This window comes from Corythoichthys intestinalis, chromosome 14 (assembly GCF_030265065.1).
Source record: "Corythoichthys intestinalis isolate RoL2023-P3 chromosome 14, ASM3026506v1, whole genome shotgun sequence".
In the NCBI taxonomy this organism is placed as follows: domain Eukaryota; kingdom Metazoa; phylum Chordata; class Actinopteri; order Syngnathiformes; family Syngnathidae; genus Corythoichthys; species Corythoichthys intestinalis.
The window spans coordinates 44,171,178-44,191,137 of record NC_080408.1 but is presented as its reverse complement, the minus strand read 5'-3'; the positions used below and the strand labels follow the sequence as shown (position 1 = coordinate 44,191,137).

At 42.1% G+C, this 19,960-nt stretch overlaps 1 protein-coding gene across 1 annotated transcript in view; it reads left to right on the top strand.

Annotated features, from left to right (window-relative positions):
• Window positions 1-19,758, top strand: part of ccdc18 (coiled-coil domain containing 18) — a 43,721-nt gene extending 23,963 nt beyond the window's left edge. Inside the window, exons 18-26 of the mRNA XM_057858352.1 lie at window positions 722-935; window positions 1,619-1,718; window positions 1,801-1,932; window positions 6,289-6,402; window positions 6,476-6,613; window positions 12,899-13,240; window positions 15,286-15,726; window positions 18,253-18,318; window positions 18,440-19,758. Of these exons, the coding sequence (XP_057714335.1) occupies window positions 722-935; window positions 1,619-1,718; window positions 1,801-1,932; window positions 6,289-6,402; window positions 6,476-6,613; window positions 12,899-13,240; window positions 15,286-15,726; window positions 18,253-18,318; window positions 18,440-18,523 (1,631 nt within the window). The 3' untranslated portion in view covers window positions 18,524-19,758. The remainder of the gene's footprint in view (window positions 1-721; window positions 936-1,618; window positions 1,719-1,800; window positions 1,933-6,288; window positions 6,403-6,475; window positions 6,614-12,898; window positions 13,241-15,285; window positions 15,727-18,252; window positions 18,319-18,439) is intronic.
• Window positions 19,759-19,960: the final 202 nt, after the last annotated feature.

The following is a 19,960-nucleotide window of genomic DNA, read 5'->3' as shown; positions in this document are numbered from 1 at the left end:
TATATATATATATTCTCAATTGTTACTGAAAGTATGAAAATGCAGTCCAAGTGTGAGCATGTCAATTTAGCAGCTGCAAAAGGGTGTATACATTTTTTGGGACACCCTGGATATATATTTTTCTTTTAACACACAATTACTGCATACTCACTTGAATGTAAAGCCATTTTATCATGGCTTGGTCAGACACCGCTTAACTCATTGTCAGTAATTGGTGGCTCAAGATGTCCAATCCATTTGAAGTGGGAGGGCTGCCAGAGAAAGTTCATTCATTGCCACCCTCCCACTTCAACTTGATTGCACGTCTACTAGTGATAAATTAATTTCAATTCATGGCCGAGGCATGAAAAGACCTTCATCTCTGGCCAAAATGGCTTCTGCGCAACCATGTTTGTAAGAGCGACGTTCCCATCAAAGTCAATGCATTGACATTAAAACTAAGACATAATTAGCTTATTTCTCAACTGATTTTTGAAAGATTCTTCATAAATGTCAAAGCATCTGCTATTTGCTCAGTGGCTGCAATTGAAGGTGATAGATGTCTAATCCATTTGAACTGAGAGGTTGAACGTTCACCCTCCCAGTTCAAGTTGATTTGACGCAAAAGAGCCACTCAGATCACTCACTGCCAGCCTCTCCTAGTTCAAACAGATTGGACGTCACACCGTCAATGGCATTGAAAGCTGTTCCTTCACTAGACGCCTCTCTCTCCTCCCATTAGTAGTTGACCTCGAAGAGAAGCTCCACCGCTGCGAGGCAGACAAGCATAACAGCGTCCAGAAGGTCCAACTCCTCGAGGAACAACTGCAGACGGTGCAGGAGGAGCTAGCCGAGACATTAGCTCAACTCCGCTTGCTCAACGACGTCCTGCAGAGGACTCAAAGCATCGCCGACGAACGACAAGTGGAGGTGGAAAAACTGAGCATACGTCTTAGGTGAGGTTATGCTCGTCTTGACGGACGCACTACGGACAAGATTTGTGTCACGTGTTTGAAACTGCTCTTTTCTGGATCCATATCATGTCAATTTTGTACTTTTTATACTGAGTTCATATGATGTAACAGTTTTCATGTGTGTAAATTATGTCATCTTTGCCATATAAGGTGAAAAATATCTTTTTGTGTGACAAATGTGTCAATTTTCTGAATCATGTTCTTTTTTCATTTCTATTTTTAAGACGCTACATAGTGTCCTTCTGATCTGTAAAGTTGATATGTAACCCATTGCCTGCAGCTACAGTACATGAAGCACTCAAGGGAACAAAAAGTATAAAGATTTCACTGTGACTACAAGACTTTGCTTCATTGGTCTTCATACATACTGCTTGTTATGGTTTCCAAAAACAGCTTTCTTCCTTAAAAAAAAAAAAGTCCAAGAATCCTGTCATAAAAGCACAAAATGACCCTAAATATCACAATTCAGGAATTATTCACGTGAGATGAATTGCGAGTAATTGCATTCTTTATGAAATGATTTGAAAAGTAGCATTCGGCAAACTTTTTTTGTTTCAAAATGTACTGCTATAATAATAATATATTCATTTATTTTAACTCATTGGCTGCCATTGATGGCGATAGACGTCCAATCCATTTAATTCCACACGTGTGCGTGTTTGCAGTGAGACCCAGCGGGAGTTGGAAGACAGGACTCATGAGGTATTAGACATGGACATTGCCCTGAAGGAAAGACAGGGAGAGCTCCAGCAGAGAGCAGCACTGGTAGAGAATAAATAAACTATGGAACATTCACTATTTCTATACAAAACATTTACACGCTGATATCTTTACATCTATTTCTCAGCTGGGACAGCTGAACGTGGCCGTCCAAGAACACAAGCAGGACATGGAGAATAAGGTGAAGACCTTGGAGCAGAGTCTGGAAGCCAAAGAGGAAGAGCGAAGAAAAGCGCAAGAGGAGCTCTGCAAAACAAAGGTCAGGGATACAAAAAGAGGCGTAACATGGATTTCACTTTGTCCTTGTGCTGGCGATATTGGATTTTTTTTTTTTCTTTTTTAAACACAATATAGGCCATTTTATCTAACGTACAAAACTAGACATTTATACTATTCTTTTTTTTTCTCTGCCCCCTTTGTTTTGAATTTACATGAATCCCACCAAAATATATATGGCAAACTTAACAATTGAAACTAATTGAAACTAATTTTTATTATTTCATCTTATTGTTACAATTCCAACATAGTTAAAAGGACATGATGGCAAATCGTTGCTTTTTCAACACAATTAAAACGACATTCAAATTAGATAAAAGTTACAGAATTACTTTTTTTATGAAGGACTAAATGGTACAGAATAAAACAAATATTGAAAAAAATACTTAAATGTGTAATTAATTATTTGGAATGGGAATTAAATGAATAAAAACCATTAATTCATTAAAATACTAGCCCATTCAATTTTAATTAAAACATATTTCACTATTTAATTAATTTCATGGACGTGTTGCAGCAGCACTTCATGAATTTATTCATCAATTCATCAAAATCAGTGGGCGGGACTAACACCCTGGATTTTTTTACCAAGCACATCAAACCAAGACGGGGGCGATTTTAGATGAACGATGGTTGCAGAGCCCGTAAACATATTCCGACACACAAGGTGGTGCAAGTGGAGGATGAGTGACAGCAAGTTTTGCTCATAAATTCATGAAGTGCTTCAACAACAAAGAGGTGAAATTAATCTAACAACTTCTATAAACTCCTCTTTTTTGCACAGTACATGTTCTTGGTCAGCAGGTGCCGCTTCCATGTAATCAGCAAGGTCTAAAACAGGGGTCCCCAAACTTTTTACTGTGAGGGCCACATAACTTTTCCCTTCTCTGATGAGGGGCCGGGGTCAGTTTGTAACAGAAAAAGTGTGACGATTGCAGGAGTGCCTAAAAGTAAAAATGTATTGTTTTTCAGAAAGCCACAATCAAATAACCATTTCTGGATTCTTCACGGAACAAAAGTAAATAATTCAAATAACCATTTCTGGATTCTTCACGGAACAAAAATAAAATAAAAATAATATTATATAATATTATAAAATATAATAATAACACTTTTAATTAAATAGATAATAACCAAATAACCCTCTCTGGGTTCTTCACAGAAAAAGCCAGGAAATAAATAACACGAGTTAAAAAAAAAAAAAATTTGTTCAGGGAGCCAGACCAAATGTGGATGCAGGCCGTATCCGGCCCGCGGGCCGTAGTTTGGGGACCCATGGTCTAAAATCTCTGACCAACTCCTGAGAAAGTTGAAGTATATCCTCCTTAGACAGCATGAATGTTGTCTGACTTCAGACGACAGCAATCAATTAAAGTTAGACCATTGTTAGTCCCGCCCACTGACATTGATGGGTGAGTTTGACAAATAAAATTAATTCATGTGGAGTGCTGCAACGTGTGTCCATGAAATAATGATTTAGTGAAACAATTATATGTATTTACATTAAATGAGCTTTATTTTAATTATTTAAAGTGCATACGACAGGATTCTAGTTACATCTCAGATGCAATTGTTGGCTGTTTTCAACAATATACATTGAAAATAAAGACATTGATTGACTGAAAATGGTTCAAGATTAGATGAAATGTCTTGTTTTCTCATGTATATTTATAATTGCTCTTCACCTAAAAATATATTTGTTTTATCCGATTACTCGATCCGATTATCTATAATCGATAGAATTTTCAGTCGATTACTCGATTACTAAAATATTCGATAGCTGCAGCCCTATTTGACATAATAGAAAACACGATGTTTACTCACTTCCTCGTAAGTCCAGTGGTCCCACAGTAGTAGGGTTTGTTTTGGCCAATATCCACCAGTGAATGGGAACCTTTTGAAACCTCAAAAAGGCTCACACGCTTCTCCATGGTGCAGCAAAATTTTTCTGCAGCCGTTTGGCTGGCGTGATGCGAAAAATAAATGAAATAATCCGCAAAATCAGCTGAATCCTTAGTCCTTCTCATAAAACAGTACGGCTGGACAGCGAAGAGGACTCCTTCTACCGTACACATCACAGCGCCCTCTTTCACTACTCGAGACTGGAGCCGGAAGTCACTGATTTTCACGGCGCGGGATTAAAAAAAACTAAATAAATATAGTGATCGCTTCCACACACATTTCCATTTCCATTTCATTCAGGAGCATAAAACACTGTGGAAAATATGAAAAAAAAAAAAGCTTTTTGCTGTCATAGGCACTTTATTGGCACTTTTATTTATTTAATTACCGGTACTATTTTAACTCGTGAAACATTTAAGTATTTATTTTTAAAGATGTATTTATATATTTCATTCTGTCCCTTTTGGACCTCCATACACTTTGGTTGCCAATGACTGCGTTAGATGTCCAATCCATTTCATTTGTGAGGGTGTGCGCTGCCACCCTCCCAGTTCAAATGGATTGGATGTCTACTAGTGTTAAACTAATTATTAAAGATGGACGATAATATCGGTTACCGATAATTATCGGCCGATAATGGCAGTTATGACGACACACAGATTATCCAGATTAAAAAAATTCTACCGATAACGCAATCCGATAAATATATACTTCATTTAGCCTCCAAATGTGCGCAATCGACGCAGTTTTGTCCAATTATGCACTGCCACCTCACCCCCTCCTCCCTCTGAAGTCCCTGTCTCATGAGTGACGATTCACACGAAATGCTTGATATCATTGCGGCTCCGTCACGAGTGTGCGTTTTCTTTTCCGTGTGTGAAACAAATAACGCTCTGCCCATATACAAAACATGTACTACAAAAGTTCTACGAGACGGAAAGAAAGCGTCCTCATTCAACACCACTAACCTGATCAGCCATATAAAGCTGTATCACAAAGATTTGCGGAATGAATACGAAGGTGCTGCTAGTGCGAAGGCTAAAGCTAATAGTAAACAAATGGAAAGCTACGGGGTTTGTGACGATCAAAGACACTTTTAGCAAGCAGCCATCAGCTCAGTCTCGGGCACCGCCGCCCCACTCATCTCCAGTTCGACTCATTAAGCACCACGGCCAGACTGAGGCCTGGCGCGGGTGCTGGTTCTGCGGCCGGACGGACAGAAGAGCACAGGCTTGAGGAGAGGCCAGGCTCGGTCGGACGAGTGACGTTTTGACTAGGGCTGTCAAACGATTACGAATTTTTAATCGAGTTAATCACAGTTTAAAAATTAATTGTAACTAATCGCAATTCAAACCATCTATAAAATATGCCATATTTTTCTGTAAATTATTGTTGGAATGGAAAGAAGACACAAGACGGATATATACATTCAACATACTGTACATAAGTACTGTATTTGTTTATTATAACAATAAATCAACAAGATGGCATTAACATTATTAACATTCTGTTAAAGCGATCCATGGATAGAAAGACTTGTAGTTCTTAAAAGATAAATGTTAGTACAAGTTAAAGAAATTTTATATTAAAACCCCTCTTAATGTTTTCGTTATAATAAAATTTGAAAAATTTTCAATCAAAAAAATAAACTAGTAGCTCGGCATTGTTGATGTCAATAATTACACAACGCTCATGGTGCTGAAACCCATAAAATCAGTCGCACCCAAGCGCCTGCAGAGTTCGACAAAACACCCAAAAAAAACCACAAGTAACAAGTGCACATGACACTGTGCTGTCATTTTAATCTGTTTGAGCGGGGCATGTGGGTTAAATGCATCAAATATTTTAACGTGATTAATTTAAAAAATTAATTACTGCCCGTTAACGCAGTAATTTTGACAGCCCAAGTTTTGACCCAAGTGACCTGAGAGCGAAAGCCCCGGATGCAAAAAGAATGCAGTTTATAGCGTTCAGTGACCAGGCGTCATGGAGGACATGGGGTTTCGGCTGCTTTTACAGCATCTAGAGCCCCGCTACTTTTCGGATGTGTGCTTACCTGCCTCATACAACAACCATTCTTCGTGAAAAACATGCCGATCACATGAGTTTTACCATGGACATAGGGATGTGATGTCAGTCATGTAAGCAGGCCAAAAGTTTACCATTACACAATGTCAATGCCATTGTTGAGATGTTGGAATTTACTACTTGTTCACATTTGATGTGGGAAAAAGAGCAATAAATTCTATTTTTGCACAGTATTATTTGCTCTTGTGTATACTTTAATATTTTACGTATATCTTTTAATAGAATTATCGGCTTGACATTATCGGTTATCGGCTCGAACGAGGAAGAAATTATTGGTTGAAAAATGTACATTCATGCATCACTACTACTTGTTTAACCATTTTCCCCAATCTGAATACTCTTGTTTCAGGACACCCATCGACAAAGACTTGAGACATTATCACAGGAACTAGAAGAAGCTCGATGTCACTGCAAAGCCCTCTCCATGCAACTTGACGCCATCAAACTCCAGGAGGATGAACTGGTAAGCACCGTCCCCAAGGTTGATGTACCCGCGTGATGGCAGGACACCGTCTGAAGTGTGAATGCATGCGCAGGGGGCAAAGCTGCACCGTGCAGAGGAGGAGCTGCTTCTGAAGGACACATGCTGGCAGGAGTCAGAGGCCCGGTTGCGGAACGCAGTCACTTCTTTGGAGCTGGAGTTGAAGGTTGAACGAGAGCAACACAACAAGGAGGTACAACGCACGATGATATTGAAAGTCAGGGTATGACAATAGCCCTGTGACCCTAACCCAAGAATCGACATATCAATTTAAAAAGGTGCCACTGTTTTTTGAAAAAAAAAAAAAAAAAAGGAACCAACAGGTCGCTACCAAAATGTTCTATTAGAATAGTGTCTACGTTGGCTCACTAACTGCCATTGACGGCGCTAGACTTCCAATGGCGTACCGCACGCAGGCTATTTTTAGACCATGACGTTGCATCGTAAAGCGGAAGTTAAGCCGAAGTGGGACATTATAGACCCGCCCTCGCATAGACTTAACGGAATTTGTGCTACTTTTCGCCAGTAATCTTTCAAAAACGAACATGCCGATCACGCATTGCTTTTTTGGAACTTGTAGAAACGGCTCTAGACATTACGACACATGAAGGATGTTTCTTCTTACGTTCCCGGGAACCAAAAACTCGGGAGGAAAAAATGTGAAGACCGAATCAACTTGCGCGGACTTTAACACCAGCTCGGTGAATCCATTCACATTTCATATGCATTAAACATTATGTTGGGTTGGCATGGTCTTTCAGAGGACAAAGAGGTAAGCCATTTTTATATTTTTAATTTATTCTTTTAGCGTAACGTTGTGCTGTACTGCTTCTGTCTGTCAATGAATGACCTGAAAAGAATTACAATGATATCTGACTGCCACTGTTACCGTTTCTGTTATTTATATATATAAACAACTTTAGTAAGGGGGAAGTGTAAATTATAGGATTAAGATGTGTTATCAATGAAAAAATTAAAAGTGTTCGTTGGTTGTCACTGAGTAGCATTTGCGATCGCTAACTAAATTACCCCAAGAACGGTAAGAGACGTAGGACAACCAGAGGATATATAAGAAAGAAAGGGCTGATGGTAAAGGATAGCTTGTTGAAACAGGAGAATGTCATTGTCAGTCGCGTCAATAAAAAAGCTAAAGCTATGCTTTGGGCCATCCATCCATCCATTATCTTCCGCTTGTTCCGGGGTCGGGTCGCGGGGGCAGCAGCTTTAACAGGGAAGCCCAGACTTCCCTCTCCCCAGCCACTTCAACCAGCTCCTCCGGCGGGATCCCAAGGCGTTCCCAGGCCAGCTGAGAGACATAGTCTCTCCAGCGTGTCCTGGGTCGTCCCCGGGGCCTCCCGCCGGTGGGACATGCCCGGAACACCTCTCCAGGGAGGCGTCTGGGAGGCATCCGAACCAGATGCCCGAGCCACCTCAGCTGGCTCCTCTCTACGCGGAGGAGTAGCGGCTCGACGCCGAGTCCCTCCCGGATGACCGAGCTTCTCACCCTATCTCTAAGGGAGAGCCCGGACACCCTGCGGAGGAAACTCATTTCGGCCGCTTGTATCCGGGATCTTGTTCTTTCGGTCACGACCCAAAGCCAGTGACCATAGGTGAGGGTAGGAACGTAGATCGACTGGTAAATCGAGAGCTTTGCCTTTCGGCTCAGCTCCTTCTTCACCACTACGGACCGGTGCAGAGTCCGCATTACTGCAGACGCCGCACCGATTCGCCTGTCGATCTCCCGCTCCCTCCTACCGTCACTCGTGAACAAGACCCCAAGATACTTGAACTCCTCCACTTGGGGCAGGATCTCATCCCCGACCCGGAGAGGGCACTCCACCCTTTTCCGACTGTGGACCATGGTCTGAGATTTGGAGGTGCTGATCTTCATCCCAACCGCTTCACACTCAGCTGCGAACCGCTCCAGTGAGAGTTGGAGGTCACGGCTTGATGAAGCCAACAGCACTAAATCATCTGCAAAAAGCAGAGATTCAATGCTGATGTCACCAAACCGGACCCCCTCAACGCTTCGGCTGCGCCTAGAAATTCTGTCCATAAAAATTATGAACAAAATCGGTGACAAAGGGCAGCCTTGGCGGAGTCCAACCCTCACTGGGAATGAATTCGACTTACTGCCGGCAATGCGGACCAGACTCTGACACCGGTCGTACAGGGACCGAACAGCCCTTACCAAGGGGCTCGGTACCCCGTACTCCCGGAGCACCCTCCACAGGATTCCCCTAGGCACACGGTCGAACGCCTTCTCCAAATCCACAAAACACATGTAGACTGGTTGGGCGAACTCCCATGCACCCTCGAGGACCCTGCCGAGGGTGTAGAGCTGGTCCACTCTCCACGGCCGGGACGAAAACCACACTGCTCCTCCTGAATCCGAGATTCGACTTCCCGACGGACCCTCCTCTCCAGCACCCCTGAATAGACTTTACCGGGGAGGCTGAGGAGTGTGATTCCTCTATAATTGGAACACACCCTCCGGTCCCCCTTTTTAAAAAGGGGGACCACCACCCCGGTCTGCCAATCCAGAGGCACTGTCCCCAATGTCCACGCGATGTTGTAGAGGCGTGTCAGCCATGACAGCCCTACAACATCCAGAGCCTTTAGGAACACCGGGCGGATCTCATCCACCCCCGGGGCCTTGCCACCGAGGAGCTTGCCAACCGCCTCAGTGACTTCAACCCCAGAGATCGAAGAGCCCACCTCAGAGTCCCCAGACTCTGCTTCCTCAAAGGAAGGCGTGTCGGTGGAATTGAGGAGGGCTTCGAAGTATTCTCCCCACCGACTCACGACGTCCCGAATCGAGGTCAGCAGTACACCATCTTCACTATACACAGTGTTAATAGTGCACTGCTTTCCTCTCCTCAGACGCCGGATGGTGGACCAGAATTTCCTCGAAGCCGTCCGGAAGTCGTTTTCCATGGCCTCACCGAACTCCTCCCATGTCCGAGTTTTTGCCTCGGCGACTGCCGAGGCCGCAGTCCGCTTGGCCAGCCGGTACCTGTCAGCTGCCTCCGGAGTCCCACAGGCCAAAAAGGCCCGATAGGCCTCCTTCTTCAGCTTGACGGCATCCCTTACCGCTGGTGTCCACCAGCGGGTTCGGGGATTGCCGCCACGACAGGCACCAACCACCTTACGGCCACAGCTCTGATCGGCCGCCTCAACAATGGAGGTGCGGAACATGGCCCACTCGGACTCAATGTCCCCCACCTCCCCCGGGACAAGGGAGAAGTTCTGCCGGAGGTGGGTGTTGAAACTCTTTCTGACAGGGGATTCTGCCAGACGTTCCCAGCAGACCCTCACAATACGTTTGGGCCTGCCAGGTCTGGCCAGCATCTTCCCCTGCCATCGGAGCCAACACACCACCAGGTGGTGATCAGTTGACAGCTCCGCCCCTCTCTTCACCCGAGTGTCCAAAACATGCGGCCGCAAGTCCGATGACACGATTACGAAGTCGATCATCGAACTGCGGCCTAGGGTGTCCTGGTGCCAAGTGCACATATGGACACCCCTATGTTTGAACATGGTGTTCGTTATAGACAAACCGTGACGAGCACAGAAGTCCAATAACAGAACACCACTCGGGTTCTGATCGGGGGGGGCCGTTCCTCCCAATCACGCCCCTCCAGGTCTCACTGTCATTGCCCACGTGAGCGTTGAAGTCCCCCAGTAGAACGAGGGAGTCCCCAGAGGGGGCGCTCTCTAGCACACCCTCCAAGGACTCCAAAAAGGGTGGGTATTCTGAACTGCTGTTCGGTGCATAAGCGCAAACAACAGTTAGAACCCGTCCCCCCACCCGAAGGCGGAGGGAGGCTACCCTCTCGTCTACCGGGGTAAACCCCAACGTACAGGCGCCAAGCCGGGGGGCAATAAGTATGCCCACACCTGCCCGGCGCCTCTCACCATGGGCAACTCCAGAGTGGAAGAGAGTCCAACCCCTCTCGAGAGGATTGGTACCAGAACCCAAGCTGTGTGTGGAGGAGAGTCCGACTATATCTAGTCGGAACTTCTCTGCCTCACACACCAGCTCAGGCTCCTTCCCTGCCAGAGAGGTGACATTCCATGTCCCAAGAGTTAGCTTCAGCAGCTGGGGGTCGGACCGCCAAGGCCCCCGCCTTTGGCTGCCGCCCAACTCCCTACGCACCTGACCCCTTTGGCCCCTCCCACAGGTGGTGAGCCCATGGGAAGGCCCTATGCTTAGGTCCGCTCGTTTTTTTCGTCTTTTTCAGCCTTCGACACTCAAGCCATCTCTTTAACTGAACATTTTTATGTTCTTCCACATCTTTGCTAGTGAATTTGGCACCAGGCACATCATTTTCGGAGAGAATTGGTAGGTTTAGCTCTGTAAACATCTCCTTCATACACGATTTCCATTCATTTCCTATTAAGGACAAACGATAGCTTGTCCCTACTTAGCAACAGTAGCTAATGTCATGAATATTAATGAGCGGAAGTGACGTGTTGCTTGCGGTACGCCATTCATTTTGACTGGGTTGGACGTCTAGCGCCCTCAATAGCACTGAAGCCAGAGCATTCACAGCCTGTTTTTTGTGTGCATTTATAGGTTATTTGCTGTTTATTTTGAGTCACTTAATTTTCATTTAAGGGCAATCACATGTAACTTCCAGTTGATTTTGAGTCGCTTCCTATTCATTTGGGGACATTCTTGAGTCATTTCCTTTTCAATACCCCAAAAACAAAAGGAAGTGACCTGTAAATGCCCCAAAATCAACAAGAAGTAACCCGTAAATGCCCTGTAAGGAAAGGGGAGTGCCCGAAAATCAACAGGAAATGACGTGAAATGTCGCAAATTTCACCCATTGCCAGGCATTGGCTGCCACCTACGGCCATAGGCGTCCAATCCGTTTGAAGTGGGAGGGATGAACAAATATTTATTCACTGCCACCCTCCCAGCTCCAATGGATTAGACATCTACTAGTGATAAACACGTTATAATACACAGCAAAAGGATGAAAATAGCTTGTTTTCTTTTGTAGGATATACAAAGGAAAACAAGCAATACTCAGACTTTGCCTTGGCTTGATTTCTTAAGTAATTTAAAACTCGCCAGTGACACCTTGTGGTGTATTACAATCACTATTTTATGTAGTTAAAGACACTGTGGAAGAACAGCTGTGACATCACCACTCGGCGAGGTCAACAATGACGACCTATTAGTTTCTTTTTTGATTGAAAATTTTACAAATTTTATTAAAACGAAAACATTAAGAGGGGTTTTAATATAAAATTAGTAAATTACTATAACTTATACTAACGTTTATCTTTTAAGAACTATAAGTCTTTCTATTCGTAAATCCCTTTGACAGAAAGAATGTTAATAATCTAAATGCCATCTTGTGGATTTATTGTTATAATAAACAAATACAGTACTTATGTACAGTATGTTGAATGTTTATGTTCGTTTTGTGTCTTATCTTTTTATTCCAACAATAATTTACAGAAAAATATGGCATATTTTAGAGATGGTTTGAATTGCGATTAATTGCAATTAATTAATCATTTTTAAGCTGTGATTAACTCGATTAAAAATTTTAACTGTTTGACAGCCCTTACTTTTTTCATAAATTAATTCATTGGCTGTCAGTGACAGCGATAGACATCACAGTCCATTTTTACTTGATCGCCGTCAATAGCAGATAAGATAATGGTAAATATGGTCTTAATCATTTGTTTTTTTTTTTTTCCAAGTAAAAAAGGAAAAAACTGTAAATATTTGTTTTAATTTTTCAAATGTTTTCGTTTTTTCGTGGTTAAAAAATGAATAAAGGAAACAGTGAATATAGCCTTTAATTTAATTAATTTAATTTAATAATTTAATTTTTACTTTATTTTTTTCAAATAGAAAATTAAACAGAAAAAACGGAATACTCTTTTTTGTTTTAAGTTTATTCTTATATTAAGATATGTCCTATTCACTTTTAATTTTTAAAAAATTGTCATTTTTTAAAATGGAAAACACCCCCAGAAAAAAGTATATATTTCTTTTTTTAATCTCTTACTCTTATTTACACTGAAACATGATTGCTCAATGTCATTCATCTCAATTAAAATGTATTTGATGTCTTGCTGTCAATGCATGTGAGTTAACAGCAGCCAACTACCACATACTCTATTTTGGGATGCAGTTGTCATATCGTGACATCGTCTGCTTAACGTTGCTCGTAAGTGACGCCTTTGATAGTTCCTAGTTCCTCCTCATGACTTAATATTCAACATTTAATTTCTACACGTCTGCTTTTGTTTAGTGTTTTGATCTAAGTTCCTTGTTTGATGGCGCCATCCCTCCCTTCGTTTTTACTACACCAGACTTCCACACACAATCATTAATGTCTTTTTTTTTCTCACTGCCTGTTTGCATAGGCTAAGGTGAACTGTATTCTATTGTGTAAAAACAAATAGTAACCTACGTATGTTCCCAATTCTACTATTTTTTCCTGGTCAGCTGGAGTCTCTGCAGCAGAACCGAGGTCAGCTCCTCAAAGTGTCCTCATACATGTCATCGACGCAAGAGAAGCTCACTTCCAAAGTCCAGCAGCAGGAGATCCAGCTAGAGCAAACTAAGGTGGAGCTTGACCGTTCCAAGGCCCAAGCCAGTCATCTCCAGAGTCAGATGGAGCAGAGCCACAGCAGGCTCCTGCAGACTCAAACTCATTTAGAGAAAGTGAAGGCTCTGAATGATGAGCTCCAAATTCAGTTGAAAGAAGCCAAAGACCAACTTGCTGGGCTCCATACTCCGCTCGGTTTTTCTCAGAGGTCCATTGAGAACTTCAGTGAGTCTATCAAGGTAAATGCAGTAATCAAGTAACTGTTAACTCAGTGGTACTGAAACCTGATCAGTGACTTAATGGCTGCCATTGATAGCAATAGATGTCCAATCCATTTGAACTGGGAGGGTTAGTAGCGAATGAACGAACAAATGTTCATTTGCTGTCAACCCTCCTTGTTCAAATGGCTTGAACCTCTACTATTGACAAACTAATTCAAATTCACAACAGAAGGTTGAAAAGAGTTACTTTATTCGACTTCTGTCATCGTCAATGGCACTGAAAGAGTTAATTGATCAGCTCCATCATTATATGATTAGAATGCACAATGATTCACAACAATTTTGACCAAAAGTTAACCATTCTAGACCAAATATGAATCATTTTGTAAATAAATATGAACCAATTTGGACCAAAAATGAGCAAATCCTGACTACAAATGAACTATTTTGGTACAAAAATTGGCAGTTTTTGACGATAAATTAACTATTTTGGACCGAAAATTGCCACTACTTCATCTTATATTAACCATTGGTAGTGAGCGTAGGACACAGTTGTACAGTTTACAAAAATCTTTGCTAATAACCAATCAAGAAAAATGTTAATTGTTGCTTTTTGATGCTAATTGATGTTGTGTTTGGTATCATATTTTTGGGGATTGAGCATAAGACACAGATGTAGATGTTAGAGGAGGATACGCCTCATCATTTATGACTAATCAACAGAAATGTTTAATGATACTTTGTTAAAATCCAATCTATTTCAAAATTGGTGAGAAAATAGTCTTGTTGAGTATAAAATATGTTGCGACTGAGTGTAGAACACAGCTGTCTGGTAAATTGAAGGTACTCATCACTTATAACCAGTGTTGTTAATAACGGCGTTACAATATAATGGCGTTACTAACGGCGTTATTTTTTTCAGTACTGGGTAATGTAATTAATTACTTTTCTCATCTTGGCAACGCCGTTACCGTTACTGAGGATGGAAAGGCATGCGTTACTATGTGTTACTATATTGGTCGAAAAGTCTGAGGGAGACGGACTCACCGAGACAACAGAGCAGAGCAGGAGTGGGGAGGAGGCAAGAAAATTGTGACGAGGAGCAAACGCGATGCTAGGTAGCTCCAATAATACATGTTGTAGCCGATAGCCTACAAACTACGCCCCCATGTTATGGTAGATATGGTAGACATGGTAGATATCACATGTACTGTATATAGATATAACTAGATGCAAAATGACAGACATGGCACTAAATGTGTTAGTAGACAGCCGCCATCTTAAAGCAGTAGACTTTTTAGGACGGCTCTGTTGCAGAGAACCTTTCTAGCGAACCTAAGTAACTTTTTATCTAAAATACTTCTAAATCGGCAAAATCTTGACTTGAATCTATCTTTAAATGATGAAACAGTTTTAAAACTTTCATATGTCGAAAGTAGAGAGAAGGGAACTAATGCAATAATGGGAGCAATTTTAACAACTTTTAACAGTTGATTCAGGGTAAAGGGTAAATTAGGGTAAAGAATTGGGCTCGGGCCAATTGTACCAAAAACCTTCACAAAAAACTTCACATAGTGTGGCCAATGTTTTTTTTTTTTGTGAGGAAAAAATTAATAAAAAAGTAATTATCACCAATTACTTTGCCAAGTAACTAATTACTCTTACATTCAGGTAATTGAGTTACTAACGCAATTACTTTTTGGGAGAAGTAATTTGTAACTATAATTAATTACTTTTTTTCAGTAAGATTAACAACACTGCTTATAACCGATAAATGAAAATGTTTATTGATACTTAAATTCATTCATTTTTATAAATGCTCAGAAAATAGTCATCATGTTTGGTGTCAAATCCATTAGGAATGAGTGTAGAATACATCAGTACAGTTTATGGAACGATACTGCATCCATTGAGTATCGAACAGGTCAGAGCCTTCAGCCTGTAGTTGCACATTAGTGCTTGTTTTCCACAAATGATTAGAACATGTTGAAACAATATAATATTTTACTCACGTAACCGTTCTTCTACCATCTTCAAAGACTGTTTTTTAACTCTCTCCCAAGACAAATCCAGAGACCATCATCTCTCCAGCTCACGACACTTCCCTCCCCTCGCCTGCATCCGACACGGGCCTGGAGCGCCTGCTTCAGAGCTGTCGCGACGATCTATCCCTCGACCTCCCTCCAAGCCTCAAAGCCACGATGAAGGATGCGCTGAGTCAGCAGCCGCGGGACTCGTCCCCCTCGGATGCGATTGACCACAGCTGGCGGGGACTCGGCAGCACTGAGCCTCCATCCAGCTGCGAGGTCTCCTTCGACCCTCTCACCTACATGGCTGGCGATGACAACTCCAGTGTGGAGCGTACCGTGATCGAGGGGGGAGACGATGATCGGGTGAGCTCATTAAAAGGACTGCTGCAGTTTGTTAATCAGACTTTAGCCAATCAGGAAGATCTGTCCTCGTGGAGCTCCCTGGGGTCATCGCAGAGTGGACGCGACCTCCAGGTAAGAGCACCTCTTTAGATTATTGGTAGCCATTGTAAAAGTATGAACATTAACTCATGAAATCGGGTGTGCTGCAACTGTAGTGCCTTGGAAGGGAGTTATTATTTAATTACGGTAGTTTATCTCTATTAGACGTCCAATCCATTTGAAAGGGGAGGCTGCAGCGAATGAATATTACCAGTTCAAATGGATCAGACTCCCTCGCCATTAATGGCAGCCAGTGAGTCAATGTGGTTTGACTCCCATTGAGCAAGAATGTGAATATCATTAATTGGCTCTTAGGGACCATTTACATGACAACGGGAACGGGGTGACAACGCAAAAACCAACCTTTCCAGAGAGCCCATCGTTTACTCCAGGGGTCCCCAACCTTTTTTGCACCACAGATCGGTGTTTTGACAAATTTTGCAACCCATCAAAAACTGCAACTATGTGATTCTGCGCATGCGGGTAACATTAAAAATGGCCACGAATGCAGCGATTCAAAAGTAAACTCTACAAACTTTCTTTAAAGAAAGGAATATTAACTTACGTTTGATCGTGGATGGATATGTAGAAAAGTTCTCCTCAGACCCATCCTGACATGTTAGCTACACACCGCTCTCTCACTGTTAACGCCTTCGCCGTGTTGTTAAGCATTAATTAAGAAGCCCGCTTCACAAAGATACGATGTTGGAAATTGTAGCAAGGTTTTCAGTGTTCTCGTAGCGCTGTGAGGATATTCTGGAATGACTTTAATTGTCTCAAATGTACGTTTAAGGTCGCCGTCATTTGCGATCTCTACAAGCTGATCCTCCTGTTGCACAGACATGCTTGAATCACTCTGTTTATTCACAAACGGGTCATCAATCCACTCCTTCGCAGTTTGTGGGTCTTCGAGGTTGTAGTCTCATCTTCTGGCTCATCAGGTGCCCTTTTTCGCCATAAAAAAATCTCTCCAAAGACGTCTGTTTTCCAGTCATTTTCGCCCGTGTGGGGGAACAAATGTGCTGCACCCGCGGCCTAGTCATACGTTATTATGGAGGACAAGCGTACATAGATATATATAGCAAACAAGATGTACTGCTTACAGTCCAATCAATGGATTTCTATGACGACATTCTAATCTATACTGTTGTATTATATCTGGAGTAGACAGGGATATTGATGTGTTAAGCAGGGGCACAGGCCAAAGTTAATTCGGCCAGAATGCGATCGTAAATAAAATATTATCTCTGTGCGGCCCGGTAGCAAATGCGCCACGGACCGGTAACAGTCCGCAGCCCGGCGGATGGTGACCCCTTGTTTACACGGCGACTGTGTTTCGGTGGGCTGAAAACGCAAACATTTGAAAAAGCCTTCCAGGGGTGGTTTACATGGTGACGCTCTGAGAATACGACAAATTTCATGTTTGCATTTATATGGTTCTGCCTCCATTCGAACGATGTCGCCATTCCGCGTGAAAACGATGTATTATTCATGCCAGACCCTAGCGGGCAGTGCAGATTTACAAGGCGACAGCCAATGATTCCTTCTTTGATCCCAAAACCTCCTCAGCCCGGAAGACAACATACCCACCCACTCCAAGCAATGGCTTTTTTTTTTTTGCTCCAAAAGGCACAAAAATGCAAACATTTAAACATTTAAATTACAATTAATATCAAACAGTAAATCAAAGCTGACGTTCCGCCACGTTTGTTGTTTTTAATGTTTAGTAGCAGAGCTGCGCACGGCCAAAAAGACGTGTGCGATTGATAACGTCATTGGCGTGAGGGCTTTCCATTGATATGGTTGCGGAGCAAGCCCCACAATCGAATCCTCCACTTTGGAGGCCGGAATCAAAAGCTTGCGTATTCGCCATTCCGCAACACAATCGTTGCGTCTTCGTGTTGCAGCGTCGCCATGTGAACTTCCCTCCCAGGGTGGAAATTTTAAAAAGCTCCCGCCTTGTCGTCGCCGTCTAAACAACTTACAATGCATGAGTGAGTTTTGAGTGACAACGGACCTCCGTACTCCGGAGCAGTAGGTGACGATAATGCTCCAATAAATTTGTCAGTGGAGGAGATGAAGATTCTGATGATGTCAGCGCACACGGACAGTACCACAGTGAAGGAAAACATGTCTTCACATAGCAACCTTGTACACAGCCTAACTGCGTTCAGCATTATTCAAGAATCTAGTCAACTATTCACTACTCTAATTACAGCCTTGATGCGCTTCGCCATGTTGTTATTTGATCAGGATGAAAGATGATAAACAAAAGATGAAAGGTGTTATTGAATGAGTTGGTACGCTCCGTCAGCCGCTGGAGTTCAGTTTAGGTTAGTTCAAGTTTATTGTCCCTAAGAAGTTGAAACTTATCTTACAGCAGGTAAGCATTCAGATAACACAACAACAGATAACTCATACACATAAAATAACACAGACTACAATTTAAAAATGCTATAGACAGCTTCGCATCTAGGTGCAAGAATTGTGCAAATTTAAAACGGAGTTCTTTGTCCTGTTGGACTTCAAAACAATTGACTCTGAATCTTCTGCCTGAAGGGAGGACCTCAAACGAACAATGAAGGACCTCAAACGAACAATGAAGGGGATGATCTGCACAATCCAGTACGTCATTTGCCTTCCTCATAACCTGCCTCTCATAAATATCTGTTAAGGAGACCTGTGGACAGCCTATTATCTTACCAGCCACCTTAACAATATGGTTGATGTTATTTTTCTCCTTCAGGCTCCATACCAGGCAATAAAAGCAAAAGTAAGAACAGATTCGGACACAGAATTAATGCTTTCTAGTGCTTTTATGTTTTTTTAAAATATATTTATTTATTGGTGCTGCCACCTATACATTGGGAATGCATACTACATTCGGGAATGCATACTACATCAGCAAATTGGAGGTTTCATGTACTTTTGCACTTCTATGTGCACTGTTTTCCCATCACATAATGGTCGTGAAAATGCGGAATTAAAATAATTTCAAAATGCCTCTTTAGCATTATTGCTTAAGATGATATTTGTGTAAACTTGGCCTTATTTATTTTTAATTTTCAATTTAATTTAGTGATTTTTTTTTTTTTTTTTTTTTCTTAGCCACGCGAACACTTTTGATTTTTTCATTGTTAACAAATCCTAATTCTAATACTCATTTACACTTCCCCCTTACTAAAGTTGTTTTTTTTTTTAAAACAGAAAATGTAACAGTGGCAGTCAGATACCATTTTAATTCTTTTCAGGTCATTCATTGTCAGACAAGCAGCATGGCACGACACATCACGCTAAGAAATAAGTTAAAAATATTAAATATCAAAATGGCTTGCCTCTTTGTCCTCTGAAAGACCATGCCAACCCAACAAAATGTTTACTGCATGAATTTTTACTGCCGAGTTGGCGTTAAAAGTCCGCGCAACTTGATTCAGTCTTCACATTTTTTCCTCCGAGTTTTTGGTTTCGGGAAACGTATGAAGAAAACATCCTTCATATTTCGTAATGTCTAGAGTCGTTTCTACAAGTTCCAAAAAAGCAATGTGAGATCGGCATGTTTGTTTTTGAAAGATTAGCGGAGAAAAGTAGCACAATTAACATGGTTTTTATGCGAGGGCAGGTCTATAATGTCCCACTCCTCCTTTACTTCTGCTTTACGAAGCGGTGTCAAGGTCTAAGAATAACATGCGTGCGGTACGCCATTGGAAGTCAATCATCATCGGCAGTGAAAGAGTTAAAATCCAACTCAATTTATGTCCATTGAATTCATGGGATAATCAGTTGAAAATTTACTCTGAAAATAGTCAAGTTATGGAAAAGTGGAATGAGAAACGGGGAACAGTGTCGCCTCTGTGCTGCACCACCCTCAATTAGTTGAGCGGTAGCGCTGCATGAGAGGCCCCATTCTTTCAACAAGTGTGTCAAATACCTGATGGAATCTAAATCAAAATCAGCAGTGACAAAGACAATAAGTCTTCTCACCGAACCTTGTGCAAGTCTGAAGATTCAGTGCTGAACTGTCTTTAGTTTGTTTTCATTTTGTGAAACTGACACATGTACGTTTGCCCTCAGATGGACGCCAGGGAGGCGTGACGAGTCCCGTTTACATTGGCAACTCACTTCTCAACATCTCTGTTCCTTTAAATGTAAGTTACTAACCCATTGGCTGCCACTGATAGCTATAGACTTCCAATGGAATTTATGTCAGAGACTTAATGATGTGTAAGTAGAACATGTGTAATTCAAATGTATTTCTGAACTATATTTA